The 16,621-nt window shown below is 44.6% G+C and overlaps 1 protein-coding gene across 3 annotated transcripts; it reads right to left on the reverse strand.

The window, feature by feature from the left end:
• Nucleotides 1-436: 436 nt before the first annotated feature.
• LOC120826823 (von Willebrand factor A domain-containing protein 5A) lies at nucleotides 437-15,703 on the reverse strand. 3 transcript variants are annotated; one of them, XM_078108030.1, is made up of 22 exons: nucleotides 15,475-15,703; nucleotides 14,716-14,763; nucleotides 14,297-14,499; nucleotides 13,994-14,216; nucleotides 13,691-13,866; nucleotides 13,486-13,600; nucleotides 13,239-13,387; nucleotides 13,062-13,150; nucleotides 10,181-10,325; nucleotides 9,967-10,046; nucleotides 9,764-9,878; nucleotides 9,524-9,682; nucleotides 9,342-9,445; nucleotides 7,639-7,859; nucleotides 7,502-7,546; nucleotides 6,956-7,039; nucleotides 6,480-6,521; nucleotides 3,608-3,652; nucleotides 2,157-2,180; nucleotides 1,277-1,425; nucleotides 1,010-1,133; nucleotides 437-667 (listed from the first exon to the last, which is right to left on the reverse strand). In XM_078108030.1, exons 2-22 carry the CDS (start codon nucleotides 14,759-14,761, stop codon nucleotides 588-590), a joined length of 2,418 nt encoding a protein of 805 aa, XP_077964156.1. In that variant the 5' UTR covers nucleotides 14,762-14,763; nucleotides 15,475-15,703; the 3' UTR covers nucleotides 437-587. The 3 variants fall into 3 exon arrangements, with proteins under 3 accessions (XP_077964156.1, XP_077964164.1, XP_077964167.1); XM_078108038.1 differs by lacking the exon at nucleotides 7,502-7,546; XM_078108041.1 differs by lacking the exon at nucleotides 3,608-3,652.
• Nucleotides 15,704-16,621: the final 918 nt, after the last annotated feature.

Genomic DNA, 16,621 nt, shown 5'->3' on the forward strand with positions numbered 1-16,621 from the left:
TTATTATAGGTAATTTAGCTGACGCTTTTATCCAAAGTGACTTCCATTACATTTTTAGCCCATGGCATTTTACATTTTAACCAGGGAGCTATTAGGGGATAGGTGTCTTGCTTAGGGACACTTCGACCTGAGACATGGGGTAGCCGGGACTCAAACCACCAACCTCATGGTTCCCAGCGCGCCCTCTCTACACCTGCGCCACAACAACCCAAACAACTCACAGCCACACACCTGCAATTTGTTCACTGTATAAAATAACCGATTAGTGTTGGACAAGAGCAAGATATCAACTCAAGTAAAAGGTTTGTTTTAAAGCATGAACACCCCTCAGACCCAGTAGTTATTAAGGATATATCTTTCTACACTTGATGTCACAAAGTTTGTACTGCACAATGAATCAGAACGGTGAAGACTGAAATAAAGCCACCAAAGAACATTGTTTTTCAAAATTGAGTTTAATTTAAAGTTGTTCTACACACTAGTTGACCTAAAATGGATTCATTGATTTTAAGTACACGATGGAGTGAATCTGCTTTGATGTACCAGAGGGGACCAATCCTGCAGGAGAAGCTCCTTCAATGAACACCTCAGAGCCCCACGGCGTCTTTCTGCACGTTGCAACCCAACAGAGCATTTCCTGCTTCCACACACTCTGTCACCAATGATGCTGCAGAAAAGAAAACACAGAACACGTCATCAGCAGACTGTGGATAAAGAGTCCCTGTTAAAAACAGAAAATCAATACTTCATTGTGATAAAGTGGGTGACAACTCACCTTTGTCCCCATGTTAGTCTGTGTTTTGGGTACTTACCATACTCTTGTTAAGGTTAACTGATTAGGTTTACTTGTCTTCTTTGTACATTTGTTTAATGGTACGTGAACCAGGAACCTTCTTTTTTACAAATATAAACCCTTATGATATCAGGACAAAGTCTTGCTTGGCTGCCTCCTACCAATTCCAGAAGTCACTCAGTTTTGGCATCCTCACATTCATTTAGTGCTTTTTACCTTTCTGAGCTCGCAGCCAGGACACAGCCTTCATAGCCAGAAGCTCCCACTCCTCCTGAGCATCCATCTTGAAACCATGAAGCCAGATCAGAGCCAGAATGGTGGCCCACACGTCCTGCTTGACCTAATACAACAAAACAAACAATGCAAAATGGAATAGAACCCAACGGGGAAAACAAAGTTAAAGAGAACAGAGGATTCAGCACCAAGGGCAACATTGAACAGTCCCATTATCAACCAACGTTATTGTCATTGACAGCAACCCACCGATGCAGGCTTGGGCTTCTCCACCTCCTCGCTGGTCTTCCCCAGTGCAGCAGCCAGATGTGGATCCAGCAACCAGCAGCCAGACGCCTTCTGCAGGGAGACCAGCTGCAGCAAAGGGTCTCTGGGGGGCTGTTTGGGCCGACAGCTTTCTGAGGAAGAGATCAGAGTGAAAATATAAACATCCCTCTGGCTTATTGTACTGAGAGTGATCAATTTGGTTTAGTAATTTCTATTGTTCTTTTCCTATTTGATACTGATGTGTAGAAGTACGTATATTAGAGGAACGACATATGAGGGAATTATTCAACTAAAATATGACATGCAAAGCTCTAAAACACTGACCCAATAATAATAATGTTATTTTATGTGATCTGTCATCATTACCTGCTAAGTATCTATAAACACAAAGTCCATATGAGGTTTGCTGGTTAATCAGAGTGTTTGATGAATAAAAGGTTTTGAATGATAAAAAGTAGGACTGTCAACCTAAACGTGTTTCATTATTATTAAAATTGTTTTTTATTGTGTTTTATTATTATTAAAATTGTTAATATTATTTAATATTGATCAAGATGATCAAATGTGTGTAGTTTTGTGTTTAAAATAACATTAACAATTAAACAACAGTGTCTGACATACACGTTTTCTGAAGTGATTACTCATTACTTGTAAGATTTAGTAAAATAGCCACTAATGGAGATTAGTGAATTTCAAAATGTGTGATTAGTTAGTTAATTTCTCTTAATCTATTGACAGCACAAATAAAAAGTTTAAATTTAAAGCCAGAAAATCACCGAGCATATTACAATTCACCCAGAGGGGAACATGAGTGAAACAAAAGACGAGAGTCAGCAGGCGTGTGCTAAATAACGCTACTTACCAAGTGTGTCACTTTGGTCCATCACTTAAAGAAAAACCGAGATGTTGAACGTTATACAACAGCAACAACAGTAATAACAAGGAAGGAACTCAAATTGTACGATTGGGACATTCTCAATGTGTTAACCACTTCAGGAGGAACCAGATTACAGAGGAAAGAAAATGTAAATCATCCACAGCGACACTGGTACAGTGTCATGAGAACTCCACCAAACAGAAGTACGTGCCGCGTGCTCCGTATCTATCCATGTACATGTATGAAGGATTTAGAGCTGGACGGTTTATCGGTATATGGTTTTCATACGGTACGAATTCCTCACGCGATGTTGCTCCTAAGCGGGCGGCAAAATTATTTTAGACACGTAACAACAACGCGCTAAGCGCCGGAGCTACTTGCGTTATGTGTGTTGAGATTGAGTCCTGGTTATAACTTTAAAACAACAATGAATAACCGACAACAAACAGGGTAAAACACCACGACACAACGGCTAGTGACACATAAACAATTTGTAACACTAATAATTGTACATTTAAAAGAAATTACAACGCCGAACTGCATGCTGGGTACAGCTCACAACAACAGGTAACGTTAACTCTGCTGGTTACGTGAAAACACGGAAAAGAGCATAAAGGAGGGAGACCCGAGATGCACCAACACAACTTGTGCCCAAGAGAGGAGCTGTGTCTGTTTGAAGGGTTTTGGAAAATCTGACATAAGTTACATCAGAAAACGATTTATTGCAAAGTCTTCCGAGTCTCTGGTGGCAACACCTAAAGCCACAACAAGCTAACACCCTAACTAGCTTAAGAGCTAACAAGCTAACTCACCCGGCCAGTTGCTAGCGAAACTGTTTGCAGTTTGCAGCCACAACAAGCTAACACGCTAACAAGCTAACTCGCCGGTTACAAGCTAACTCGTCGGCCAGTTGTGGGCAATTTGGTCAGCGGGCGGCCCGGTCTTTTTCGGGGGTCAATGAATTAATGTGTTTACTTGAAAATACCGCAATACCGTGATATACCAGAATACCTCAGAATCTTTTTTAATACCGTGATATGGATTTCTGGCCATACCGTGCGGCCCTTTAAGGGTTCAGTACATTTAAAATGATTGCACACATGCCACAGTGTAGCCACACGCAGCGCAGCCTTCATCGCATGCTGCACTAGACAATCACGTCTTTCTTATGTCAATTACCCCCGAACAGGGGCCAAAATAACTCCTACTGTTCATACATTCATTCATTATCACATTGCAGCTGCAAGAAGCAAGCAGAGAAATTGTGCCACAGAAATGTGTTGTCTTCTATTGAAATTAATTTTAGTCTATTATATATATACATATATATATATATATATATATATATATATATATATATATATATATATATATATATATATATATTCATACATATTTATACAAATTCAAACAGATCTTTTTAGATTTATACTTACTAGGAGACATCTGAGGAAGCTCCGGCATACCACCTGCCCTCTGCCCTTTGAGATAATAAAAACACAGCGGGAGGTCAAGACATCTTAGATACGGCGTGTGGAGCGGACCAACCCGGACTCTTTAGTTATTGTCCTCGGGGACCTTAACAAAGGAAATCTCAGCCATGAACTTCCTAAATACAGACAGTTTATTAAATGCCCCACCAGAGAGGAGAACACGCTGGATCACTGTTACACCACAGTCAGCAGGGCTGATCACGCCGTCCCTCGTGCTGCACTGGGACACTCTGACCACGTCATGGTCCATCTGATTCCTGCATACAGGCAGAAACTAAAGCTCTGCAAACCTGTGGTGAGGGAATTCAAGAAGTGGACCAGTGAGGCGCTGGAGGATCTTCGGGCGTGCTTTGACTGCACAGACTGGGATGTTTTCAGGACTGCTAATGACAGTCTGGATGAGTTCACAGAGGCTGTAACTTCCTACATCGGCTTCTGTGAGGACAGCTGTGTACCATCATGCACCAGGGTGAGTTACAACAACGACAAACCCTGGTTCACAGCGGAACTCAGAACACTACTCCTGCAGAAGGATCAGGCATTTAGGAGTGGGGACAAAGACTTGTACACAGAGGCAAAATACAAGTTTAGCAAGGCGGTGAGAGACGCTAAACGACTGTACTCTGAGAAACTCCAACAACAGTTCTCAGCAAGTGACTCTGCTTCGGTCTGGAGAGGCCTCAAACACCTCACCAACTACAAGCCAAAAACCCCCCACTCCATGAATGACCTCCGCCTGGCAGACGAGCTCAATGAGTTCTACTGAAGATTTGAAAGACAATGTCCTGATCCCATCCCCCACAGCTCCACCAACCTGCTGCAGTCCCCCTCCCCTCCCTCCCCCAGCCCATCAGGTGCTCACGCCTCTTCAACTATATCACCTTCCCTTCCCCCACCAGCAACGACCCTCTCTATTCTGGAGAGAGACGTTAACCGGCTCTTTAGAAGACTAAATCCCCGTAAGGCAGCCGGTCCGGACTCCGTTTCCCCTCACTCCCTGAAGCATTGTGCTGACCAGCTGTCTCCGGTGTTCACTGACATCTTCAACACCTCCCTGGAGACATGCCACGTACCAGCCTGCTTCAAGGCCTCCACCATCATCCCTGTCCCCAAGAAGCCCAGGATCACAGGACTCAATGACTACAGGCCCGTCGCCCTGACCTCTGTAGTCATGAAGTCTTTTGAACGGCTAGTCCTGACCCACCTGAAGTCCCTCACCGACCCCCTCCTGGACCCCCTGCAGTTCGCCTACAGAGCCAACAGGTCTGTAGACGATGCTGTCAACATGGCCCTCCACTACATCCTCCAGCATCTGGACTCCCCAGGAACCTACGCCAGGATCCTGTTTGTGGACTTCAGCTCTGCTTTCAACACTATCATCCCGTCCCTGCTGCAGGACAAACTCTCCCAGCTGCACGTGCCCGACTCCACCTGCAAGTGGATCACAGACTTCCTGTCTGACAGGAAGCAGCACGTGAAGCTGGGGAAACATGTCTCAGCCTCTCGGACCATCAGCACCGGTTCCCCCCAAGGCTGCGTTCTCTCCCCTCTGCTCTTCTCCCTGTACACCAACAGCTGCACCTCCAGTCACCAGTCCGTCAAGCTCCTGAAGTTTGCGGATGACACCACCCTCATTGGACTAATCTCTGGTGGGGACGAGTCCGCCTACAGGTGGGAGTCTGACCATCTGGTGTCGTGGTGCAGCCAGAACAACCTGGAGCTCAACGCTCTAAAGACAGTGGAGATGGTTGTGGATTTCCGGCGGAACAAAGCCCCACCCTCCCCCATCACCCTGTGTGACTCCCCCGTCACTATTGTGGATTCCTTCCGTTTCCTGGGCTCCATCATCACCCAGGACCTCAAGTGGGAGCTGAACATCAGCTCCATCACCAAGAAGGCTCAGCAGAGGTTGTTCTTCCTGAGGCAGCTGAAGAAACTCAACCTGCCAAAGACGATGATGGTCCACTTCTACACGGCCATCATCGAGTCCATCCTCTGCTCCTCCATCACTGTCTGGTACGCTGCAGCCACAGCCAAGGACAAGGGCAGGCTTCAGCGGGTCATCCGCTCTGCAGAGAGGGTGATCGGCTGCAACCTGCCGTCCCTACTTGTTCGCTTCCAGGTCTCTGAAGCGAGCTAAAAAGATCGCGGCCGACCCCTCCCACCCCGGACAAAAACTGTTTGTGCCCCTTCCATCTGGCAGGAGGCTGAGGTCCATCAGGACTACGACCTCCCGCCACACGAACAGTTTCTTCCCGTCGGCAGTCGGGCTCATCAACAGAGCCCGGTCCCCCACTGCCTGACTATAACATTGCACCGGTCACTCCCCTTCATACTGCACATGCCACTTTAACTGCAATTCATCACTTTGTCACTTGTCACTTTGTCTCTTGTCTGTTAGTGCACTTTATGCTTAATATTTTTCTTTAACTTTTTAATATTTAAATTTTTTAAACTTTTTTCCCTTCCTTTATTCCCTTGTTTTATACTAACCCATAGCCTTAGCCTTATTCTACTAACCCATTGCACTAGCATTTCATTCTACTTTATTACTTGTGCACTGTTGTCTTGTCTGTCTACTGTCGCGCACTAACCGCCAAGACAAATTCCTTGTATGTTTGACGTATTTTGGCTAATAAATGTTTCCTGATTCCTGATTAATAACTAAACCAAAAATACCTTGTTACAATTAATAACAACAAGAAGTTCAAATGAATCAAAATATCTCAAACATGTAGAAATGTGTGTAGAAATACATAGGTATCCAATCCAGATGTGTTGTACTTCATCATACATTAAGACAGGTTTTACTTACTATCCATCGAACAGGACGTTTGACCAAAGGCAAGCCCCATCACTTTGGGATGAAAAAAAGAAATTGATGTAAATATTTATACAAGGAAGGATAACAACGAAGGAACTAAATTTGTAAAATTGGGACATTCTCAATGTGTTAACCACTTCTGGAGAAAGCAGAGTACAAAGAAAAGACAATTTAAATCACCAACAGCGACACTGGTGCAGCTAGTGGATGGAACTTAATCATTAAATGCCTTTGGCACAATCTAATGTGGTAATTTACAAATATGATCTACTTTAATGTGCAGATACCAGCCGTTGTCTATCTTTGTATCTCTTGTCTGAATTACAGTCCATGGTCACGTAAAAAATGTCTTTGGCCATTTTTGGTTTAATAACAAAATTCCCTGGAAGTGATTGTTTGTATTGATCCCCCAGTAAACACTGTTATTGTGACACCAGTATGATGTGGTCCAGGAAAATAGTACTTACGGCCAGCACACTTTTCCTTGAGCCAACCAGACAGTGTCATCGCCGAGGTAGGTGACTTTAAGCCGCCATCTCCATTACTACTGACTTAAAAGAGATGACACTTTCTTATATATTATTACCGATAATCCCTTTGTGACTTATTATCGTTATTGATAAATGTTGATATTACTCTTTGAAGTTAAAAAGATGAAGATAAAGTGGTCAGGATGTTACAAGGGTAACATAAGTAATCTGCCGGATTGAACATTTAAGACGATGCAGTTTTGTTTACATCCATTTAGTCTATTTATAGAAATACAATTACTAGGAGACATCTGAGGAAGCTGCGCCATATCACAACACATCAGAGGCACTTTGAGATCATAAAAACACAGCGTGAGGTGAAGACATGAGCCAAGTTAAGAACCAAGCCAAAAATATAGACATAATTACTGGATTGGGACATTATGTGACTACCAAGAAGTTCAAATAGCTAAAATATCTCAAAAGTTTCTCTCCAATTCAGATTTGTTGAGGTTTACTTAGATTAAGTGAGGTTTTACTTACTTCTCATCGAAGAAATCTTAATACCAACCATGCAGCCCCTCATCACTTTGAGATAAAAAAAAGAAATTGTTAAGATTACATACATTTTCATTCATGGTCAGCTGTATTTCTGTTATATTTCAATGGAAGTGACTCACTGGGTGTTGGAATCCTTCTGCGCAGCAGAGGTCCTTGAATAGCTTCGCTGTTGGATTTGTTGACGGCAATGAAGGCGGTGAAGACACTGCTCACTCCTGATTGGACGCTGAGCTCCACCACCTTCTTCTTCCCTCCTGCGTCTTCCTGTCCTCCAGGTTCTCTCACCTCCATCTCCAGAGAGCGGATCACGGTCCGAGCGGCCAACCTGTGGACCGTTAGTCTGCAGAGACAAAACACAGATGTACAAAATTATAATGCACATACTAATTATTTCTTTTAGGGTTCATGTACGTCCAGAAGTAAAAAGAACAAAGAGATTCTACAGGAATTCTTGACTAAATGATTACATTCGAGGCCGCTCTGCACATTGTGGGTGTCAGCCACTGAGCAGACCTTTAATGCATCAGTGCCAGGGCTGTAGTGGAGGGTAAACGCACGTCAACGCCGTTTACGCACCTATAAATAGCGTTTACGCACCTCTATGTGGTGTTTACGCACCTCAAAGTTCCCTGCGCCTTGTATTCTTCCGTTGGAATAATCCGAAATAAACTTGGTGTAATTTTAAAACAGCTAAGACTACGTTTGCTATTGTTGAACATATAAACGCCGTAGTCTGAATCATGTTCATCTGCGCTGTATTACAGTCTGTGAGCATCCAATCAGTGCCTTGCGGCTGCAGCAGCGACACCAATCAGGATCCAGGAGGTGTGTAAACATACACGTTGTGGATCAGCCCAGTGGTCACCAACCTTTCTTACCTCACGGACCGGTTTCATGACAGACAATATTTTGCGGACCGGTCGAGAAGGTCCGACGGGGGGGGTGTAGTAGTCGTTGCGGGCGGAAAGACCAACGTGGGGGGGAGGGGGGTAGTAGTCGCGCGCTCTGTGTTCGCTGGTCGTGCACGGTAAAAGGACAAGAAAAACGCCTGGTGACGCGTAGATTAGAAAACAAGTCAGTTCTCAATGTGAAAAAAAAACATGCTGTATAGGCTATTTATGATGACATAGGTAGTACATGAGTGTTCCTTTAACTTATGTTGTCAGTGTAATTGACAGGCTGCTTAACTGGTTAACTCTTAAATTCAACATATTTTTTCAGGCAGTGAGAAGACAGCCAATGATGCAGAGAGCACAGGGAGAGGAGAAACACCAGGTCCAATAGAGAGAGGAGAAGCACAGAGGAGCCATGAACCCCAGAACGCTCTGGGGTTCATGGCTCCTCTGTGCAAGGACGTGGAGGACAAGGAGGCCCTCTGGGCACTACTGTAAAAAGGAGACTCCATATGTAGATAGTTCTTAATCTGCAATTGTCTTGTTGTGTTGACATACTTTACTGTTTTCTTAAATTTAATAAACTACAAACTACTAACACATTTATTTATTGTCATTGATTGTATATGACTTTTACTGATAACATAATGCAATATAACCAGGACAGCCTTACAGAGTCGCGACACTTTGTGTTGCGTTGCTTCGCGTCGAGGTCTGTATGATCACAAAATTCAGAGTTTACCCACCTCTAATTTTACCACTACAGCACTGATCAGTACAATACTCTCTTAACGGACAGTTCCTTGGTTCTCACTCCTCGCTAAAGTCAAAGAGCTCCTCTTTCCTCAGTCCTTTGATTTGATCTCAATAATGAAAACGAACTCAACATTTCTAAGGACAGGACCCAATGCATAATTGTGCTGCTTTACCCAGAGTCCTTTGCAGGTTTGAGACTGAAGTGGAGCTGGGTCTGAGAGGGATGACCTGCCAGGCTGTAGGCTACCGTCACACAGCCCTCTGACGCCTCCGAACTCTGAGGAGACATCAGTGTCACAAACCACCACAAATCAAACGAGAGAGTAGTTCCACTATAAGATGGTGTTGCTCCTACCTGTCCAGTGAACTGGGCGTAAACCAGTGACCTTTGACCCTGGAAAACTGCTGCGATCGGTGGAGAGAGAGCGGTGACAGAGACTCCGCTCGGCAGATCCCACTTGACTGAGACGTCCACCACGGACGGTTGCAGAGCGAACCGCAGCGACTGCATCACCTGGTGAGTAAGAACCATTTAAGTAATCATGTTTTGGTGAGGATTTGATTTTCCATTGACATGAAGGCAGCGGTGTGTTACTTTGGGCTGCATCCTGTCGGCCCCTGTGATGAACTGAGCGTGGCCTCCTCCTTCTTTGGCCAACCCGTTGATGAGAGCAGAACTGGCCCCTTCCCCGATCCCAAAGGAGAAACACCTACAAGACAGTGGGCTGGTTTTTACACACCCAGCACCTAAACATGGGACTTATTTTAGCAATTGTGTTGATTTTCTTGTTGTTTAACCTGTGGGAGGCTGAATTCTGCTTCACCAGATTTATGACTTCTTTTGTGTTCCCCACCTCTCCGTCAGTAAAGACAAATAGCTGATGAGGAGAGTTCACACAGCAACAATGGGAAAAACACACAGCATGCGTTGAGTCAACCAAACATATTTCTCAAAGAGACGTGTTTCATTGCTGTTTTAGTGTGTGTGTGTGTGTGTGTGTGTGTGTGTTACTTGTCGAGGTTGACTGGGAATGGAGGGCTGTCTGTAAATGTGTTTAAGTGGCTCAAGGATCTCAGTTCCTCCCAGATTAGCCTCCATCTCTTCCACTTTCTTCAGAGCCTCTTCCATGGTCTTCTGGTTGTACTCTTCACTCTTACTGCAGCCAGAAACACACAAACTTTACAGCATACAAATGATCTACAACCCTTAAACATAAGCATGCCTTTATTATAGGATTAATTCATTATCAATTATTGGGGGAGGACATTTCAAAGCTTTGACATTAACAATAGTCAGTGGTTACACTGTGGTGATTTAAGCAATAAGCTAGCTAAATAAGCAGCTAAAGTACTGCCTCAAGTACCTTGTTGCTTTTATAATACAGTTCTCAGCAAAATTAGAAATAGTACGTAAATAGCTGCCATTCAGCACAAAATAGTTGTAGACACCAAACAGTGAGCCGTCTCTCTCTCCTCTGTCCTCATCCTTCTGGACCTCTCTGCTGCATTTGACACAGTCAACAACCAGATCCTTATTTCCTCCCTTCAGGAACTTGGTGTCTCAGGCTCTGCTCTCTCCCTTCTCTCGTCCTACCTCGACGGCCGCACCTACCGGGTAACCTGGAGAGGATCTGTGTCGGAACCTTGTCCTCTTACTACGAGAGTTCCTCAGGGTTCCGTCCTGGGTCCCCTCCTCTTCTCGCTCTACACCAACTCTCTCAGAGCTGTCATTCGCTTGCATGGCTTCTCCTACCACAGCTATGCCAATGACACACAACTAATTCTCTCCTTCCCTCCCTCGGACACCCAGGTGGCGGCACGGATCTCTGCCTGTCTGACTGACATCTCTCAGTGGATGTCCGCCCACCACCGAAAATCCACCCCGACAAGACTGAACCACTTTAACCGCTAGGAACCTCGGCGTGACACTCGACAGCCAACTCTCCCTGACTCCCAACATCACTGCGACGACAGGATCCTGTAGATAAACGCTCTACAACATCAGGAGAATACGTCCTCTTCTCACTCAGAAGGCTGCCCGGGTACTGATTCAGGCTCTTGTCATCTCACGCCTGGACTACTGCAACTCGCTCCTGGCAGGTCTCCCTGCTACTGCCATTCCACCTCTGCAGCTCATCCAGAATACAGCAGCTCGACTGGTCTTTAACCTTCCGAAATTCTCCCACACTACTCAAGTCCTCCGCTCTCTTCACTGGCTACCGGTGGCTGCCCGCATCCAGTTCAAAACATTGGTGCTCACGTGCCATGCTGTGAATGGATCGGATCCAGCTTACATCCAGGACATGGTGAAACCCTACATCCCGACCCGCACTCTCTGCTCTGCATCTGCTAAACTGCTCGTTCCTCTCTCACTGAGAGCAAAACACTCGACTAGATCACGACTCTTTGCTGTCCTTGCTCCGAAATGGTGGAACGAGCTCTCTGAAGACATCAGGACCGCAGAGAACCTTCACATCTTCAGCCGCAAACTAAAGACACACCTTTTCAGACACTACCTCGACTAAAAGACTAACAAATTGTAGCACTTAAATTGTACTTGTAACGTCACTCATCCATAGCAAATTGTAAATTGGCTTATTTGAGGAAATTGCACTTTCTTGTTTCTTGTTCTTCTGAGTTTGTACCCTTGTGGTTGAATGCACTTATTGTAAGTCGCTTTAGATAAAAGCGTCAGCTAAATGAAAATCTAACAAAAGATCTAACCTGTTACTTTGAGTGTGCAGTGAAATGGAACGCGCAGGTCAATGTGAAGAGCAACTGTACATTATCGCCCAAAAACGAACCCCGTGACTCACTGTCAACCAATCAGAACGCTGGATTTCATCTACCCGTATTATAAAATAGTTATAAACAGTGGCGGCTGGTCCATAGAGGACAGCGGGCGTGGCCCCACCGTGAGCAACGAAGAAAAAAATGATTTTTTTTTTAATTTTTGTTGTTTATTATTATGAAAATACAATTTACAAATAGTCAATATTTGTATTTTTGTGATTTTGAAATGTGGATTATATACTTGAATCATGTTTGTAAATCAAGATATTTGTATAAATGTATGCTTTTCCTGTCTCCGCTGGGCTCAAGCCGTGTCCCAAAGGCAGCGGGTCTAAAAGCAGTTAGCCAATCACTGATAAAGTTTATGAGTGACATTATAATTTCAGCGTCCTAAAATTCATTGAGATTTGGGCTCGCCCTTCACCGCCCTTCGCCGCCCTACGCTGCGCTCTCATCAGGGCGAGTCTCCGACGCCGTCTAACAACATAACAAGAGCGACCACCGGCAGTGTCCTTCCAAGAAGACCCAAACTCTGAACTTTGCCGGAGAAAGTATAGGTAAAACAGCTGGACCCAGATCAGCCTGACCTCACAATCAGACAACGGACCGGCGTGAAAGGGAAGCCGCAGATATGAAGCTTCTGTAGAGATGCTACACCGGGATGTTTAGCTAGCTAGTTAGCTACATGCTAACGCCATATATTCACGCACAACGTCGCCTTATTAAAGTTAACATCGCTACGCAGCTGCGACGCACACAGGACGGCGGCGAGGACACACAACCAGGACATGGGTGAAAACAGGGACATTTTATCCAAAATAATTCATTGTGTGACGTCTTTCCTCAACACAATGATTGGGTGTTTTCTCAACACACAAGGTTTAGGATTCGATATAAATACATTTATCCTTAAATATAATATATTTATTATATGATATTTATAATAGTTACGATTATGGTAGTTATATTCTGAATAGAATGTAGTATTGAATCATTCTGGGATGTTTGCTGAAACTGATTGTCTGTCCTTACCAAAAAAAAGAAAATCCACCAGCCACCACTGGTCATAAATCACACTTTTGTTGGACTAAGTGACTCACGGGAAGATGTGTTCAAAGCTGGACCCGAAACTGTAGATGTTGAAATAGCAGCCGAGCGGCAGGCTCTTCAACAGGAGCAGCAGAGTGTCCTTAAGGGAGGAGAATAAGGTGAAGGTCACTTTGTGAGAGACAGACACTATAAATGTGTTCATGAGAGGAATAAGACATAATTAGTACCCTGGCATTCTTTATACGCTGTCCATGCATACTGCCAGATCGATCCAATAAGAAGACAAACTCTCCAGATGAAGCCACTGAGGACATCACAGCCTGAGGGAACTCTGGGTACAGGCTCAGCATCACTACTGAATCACCCATCAGAGAGCCTGAACACAGAGGAAATGATCATGCATCTGTCTTTTTATTACTCATCCCAACACATTAAAACTCCATACTACATGTATCAGTTTAAATGTAAACTCACCAGGCTGGGAAGAGGCCTGTCCTGCCTCCACCACCGCAGAGGGCTGGTGGGCGTCTTTGTAATAAATCAGCAGTTGAACATCTCTGTCAAACTTGTGTCCTGCAGCCAACTTGACCTGCAGTTCACCAGACAAACATCACAAGTCATTACCAATACATCTCTTCTTCTCCGTGATGGAAACATTCATCAGCAGGACTCTACCTACCGTGGCCTGGGTTTGCTCTGTGTTGAGGTACTGCACAGGGTCCAGGGGAGAGCTGGACTCTACTTTGGAGACGGGACGAGGAGAGGACACTCGGGCAGAGAAAGACAGAGTGTAGGGCACTAGAGAGGCTGGAACAGAGGTCACCTGGACGTTGGACCCTTCACTACCAACGCTCCCTGTCAATGAGGTAAAAACGTTCAGATATGAAGCCCAAGACAACAAGAGGCCATTGACGTGTACAGGTGTTGTGCTCCAAGTTGAAGCTTGAGGGCTCCTGAAGAAGCTGCTGGCTGCTTTTCCTACCCTGAGGTTGGTAGCGAGGGTTGAGCACAGCGGGCAGTAGGAACCTCAGCCCTTCATCGGCCTGCACAGCCAGCTCAGTGACGTACTCCAGCCTGATGGAGGCGCTCTCTCCTGGAGGCAGACTGCCCACACTCAGAGAGAATACATCTGGACTCTGCTCGCTCTCCTCCAACAGGAAGGCCTGCTGACCGGAGCTCAGAGCGTCGTCGTACTCCTCACGGGCCTGAAACACAGAAAGCACGAGTGAAACACTGGCTGCGTTTCACAGCTCCTTTGAGAGAAGGTCGTTGCTGTGCAGCTCACCCGCTGTTTCTCCTTCACCTCCGCCACTATCTCCGTCTGTCCAACAGTGGCGCTGAAATGACAGACGGCAGCATCTCCAGGCAGGGGGAAGACAAAGACAGCCTCCAGTGGTTTGTCTTCCTGGTTGTGGTAGTTCAGAGTGGAGACCACAGTAGCCACGTGGTCCTTCACCTCCAGCTCCACCTCCACGCTCTTCAGAGGAACTGAGCGAGCAGCAGATGGAAACACAGTGAACACAACATGCTTTCCTACGTTGTTGAGGTTTATTCTTTACTGATCTGTTTCATGTTTCCGCTGCATCAGAAGACCTGTAAAACCAAGAAGTGCATCCTGCCTCCAATAGTGTGCAAAGCAGGGTGAAATTGGACAATAGAAATGTCTTTTATATTTGAAGTACAAAGAATGATGGAGGTTCGTACCTGGTTCCTTCTGAGAGGTTATTAGACCACAGCAGCTCACCATCATACCTGTGCAACAATCAAAGAGGACGTTTGAGGACTTCATGCTGCTGGGGTGGATGGTAACAACAGCTACTGGACATTCTGCAGCGAGCAAGGTACGCTTTTATAAAAACAACCAATCATCCATTATATATATTTGTATACAATTCAAAAGTCTGGACACACCTTCACTTGAAATAGAAGGTGTGTCTAAACTTTTGACTGGTAGGCTACTGTATGAATCCTACCAGAAGATTGAAGCTAAAAACACAATAAATAATATAAAGAATACATTTTGTAAATGTATTGCCAAAATAACAAACGTCAAAAACGGTAATTAATAACACAAACACACGTTTCCTCCCACGCTGCTCCTCTGTGCTGCGCCCTTCTTCGTTCATTCTGCGTCTTTATTGTTTAGCTGAGTTTTATTAGAAAAACCCGTCTACACTCTTTTTTTATCAAATGGATCTGGACTGTTTGCTTAATGTTATTGAGGAGACTAAAACTAGTTTTCCACGACGGGAAATGACCGAATACAACGATAACAATCCGGTGTTTATTTAAGGTATTTTATTCTTTCAATGTCTTTATAAAGCATCGCGGTATTCCAGTAAAGTTCCTTCAGAAATCCAAAACCAATGATACACAAACAGTATCCAGACTCAATTCGGATTGCGCAGTGTTGTAGTCAGCAGACTATTTATCTAAATAAACACACAGCAGACTAACTCTTACCTCTGAGGATGGATCTCCACGCGACAGTTTCAGAAGTTTCCTCTTGTAAATATCCGGAGACAACTTGCGAGGTTTCTAAAGCAGAACGATGTCAAGTGACAAACCACAAAGTTGAAAGTCACTTCCACCGGCTGCGCTGAAGCAGTGACGAGGGAGTGCCGACTGCAGTCGAGCCCGTCGAGCGCAGCAGCAACAACAGCCACGAGAACGCGCACGTTCACCGCGGAGCGCGTGCGAGAGAGCGTGAAGGAAACGACTTCAAAATAAGAGCCCAGTCAACGCGATAAGATACGTCACATGGATTTAATCATAAAATAATATAATTATACGTTTAAGAAAAAATTGAATCGAAGAACAGTGCACTAATCAAATTCAGAAACTTCAAGGTTACATGACGAAATAGTGTTGATAATATATTTTGCTTTTCTGCCCTGTCTGTATTATATTTAACTGTTTTTGTTACGTGGAGAACAGAGGACCCAGATGCAGAGGTGCGGAAAAATGTCTTTTATTCTTCCCAGACTCGAACTAAGGGGGCTGCCGTCAGCAGACGCAGCCCGGGACAAGACTTACAGTGGATCTCGAAACAAGACAACGCTGGATTGGTAACACAAGGACAAGGCAACAGCTCAGCGTTCAACAACAGTCTGACAGGGGAGTAGAGAAACAGTGGTTAGAAATAGTCAAACAAATTAAGCAGTGAGCAGAAACAGGTGAGTAGAGAATCAGTGTGAGAGTTGATTGCTATAGAAAGCGGCTGTGGGCGTTTAGGGCGAGTGAAAGCATGAATGGGAATGAGGAGGTGTGTTAATGAGTATCAGCTGGGTGTGCTCGTGTGTGTGTGTGTGTGTGTGTAGAAAAACAAAACAAGCAGGAATCCGGATCATGACAGTTTTATGTCAAATAATCAATAAAATCATTAGTTTAACAAAACAATCTACTTGAATAGCATTGTATTTACTTTGTGAAGAAAATAATTTCCTTTTCTAACTTCTCGCCTGCAACTTGCTGTTGAATTGGTTAAAATAAAAATGGATCTGGGGAACTAAGTGTAACCCTGGAACAATAGCTAAATAATTACCAGCAAATTCATTGATTTTCTGCACTGTTTTAAATAACCTTTATCTTTCAATGAAGTATGAACTAC

Source organism: Gasterosteus aculeatus, chromosome 1 (assembly GCF_964276395.1).
Source record: "Gasterosteus aculeatus chromosome 1, fGasAcu3.hap1.1, whole genome shotgun sequence".
Lineage (NCBI taxonomy): Eukaryota > Metazoa > Chordata > Actinopteri > Perciformes > Gasterosteidae > Gasterosteus > Gasterosteus aculeatus.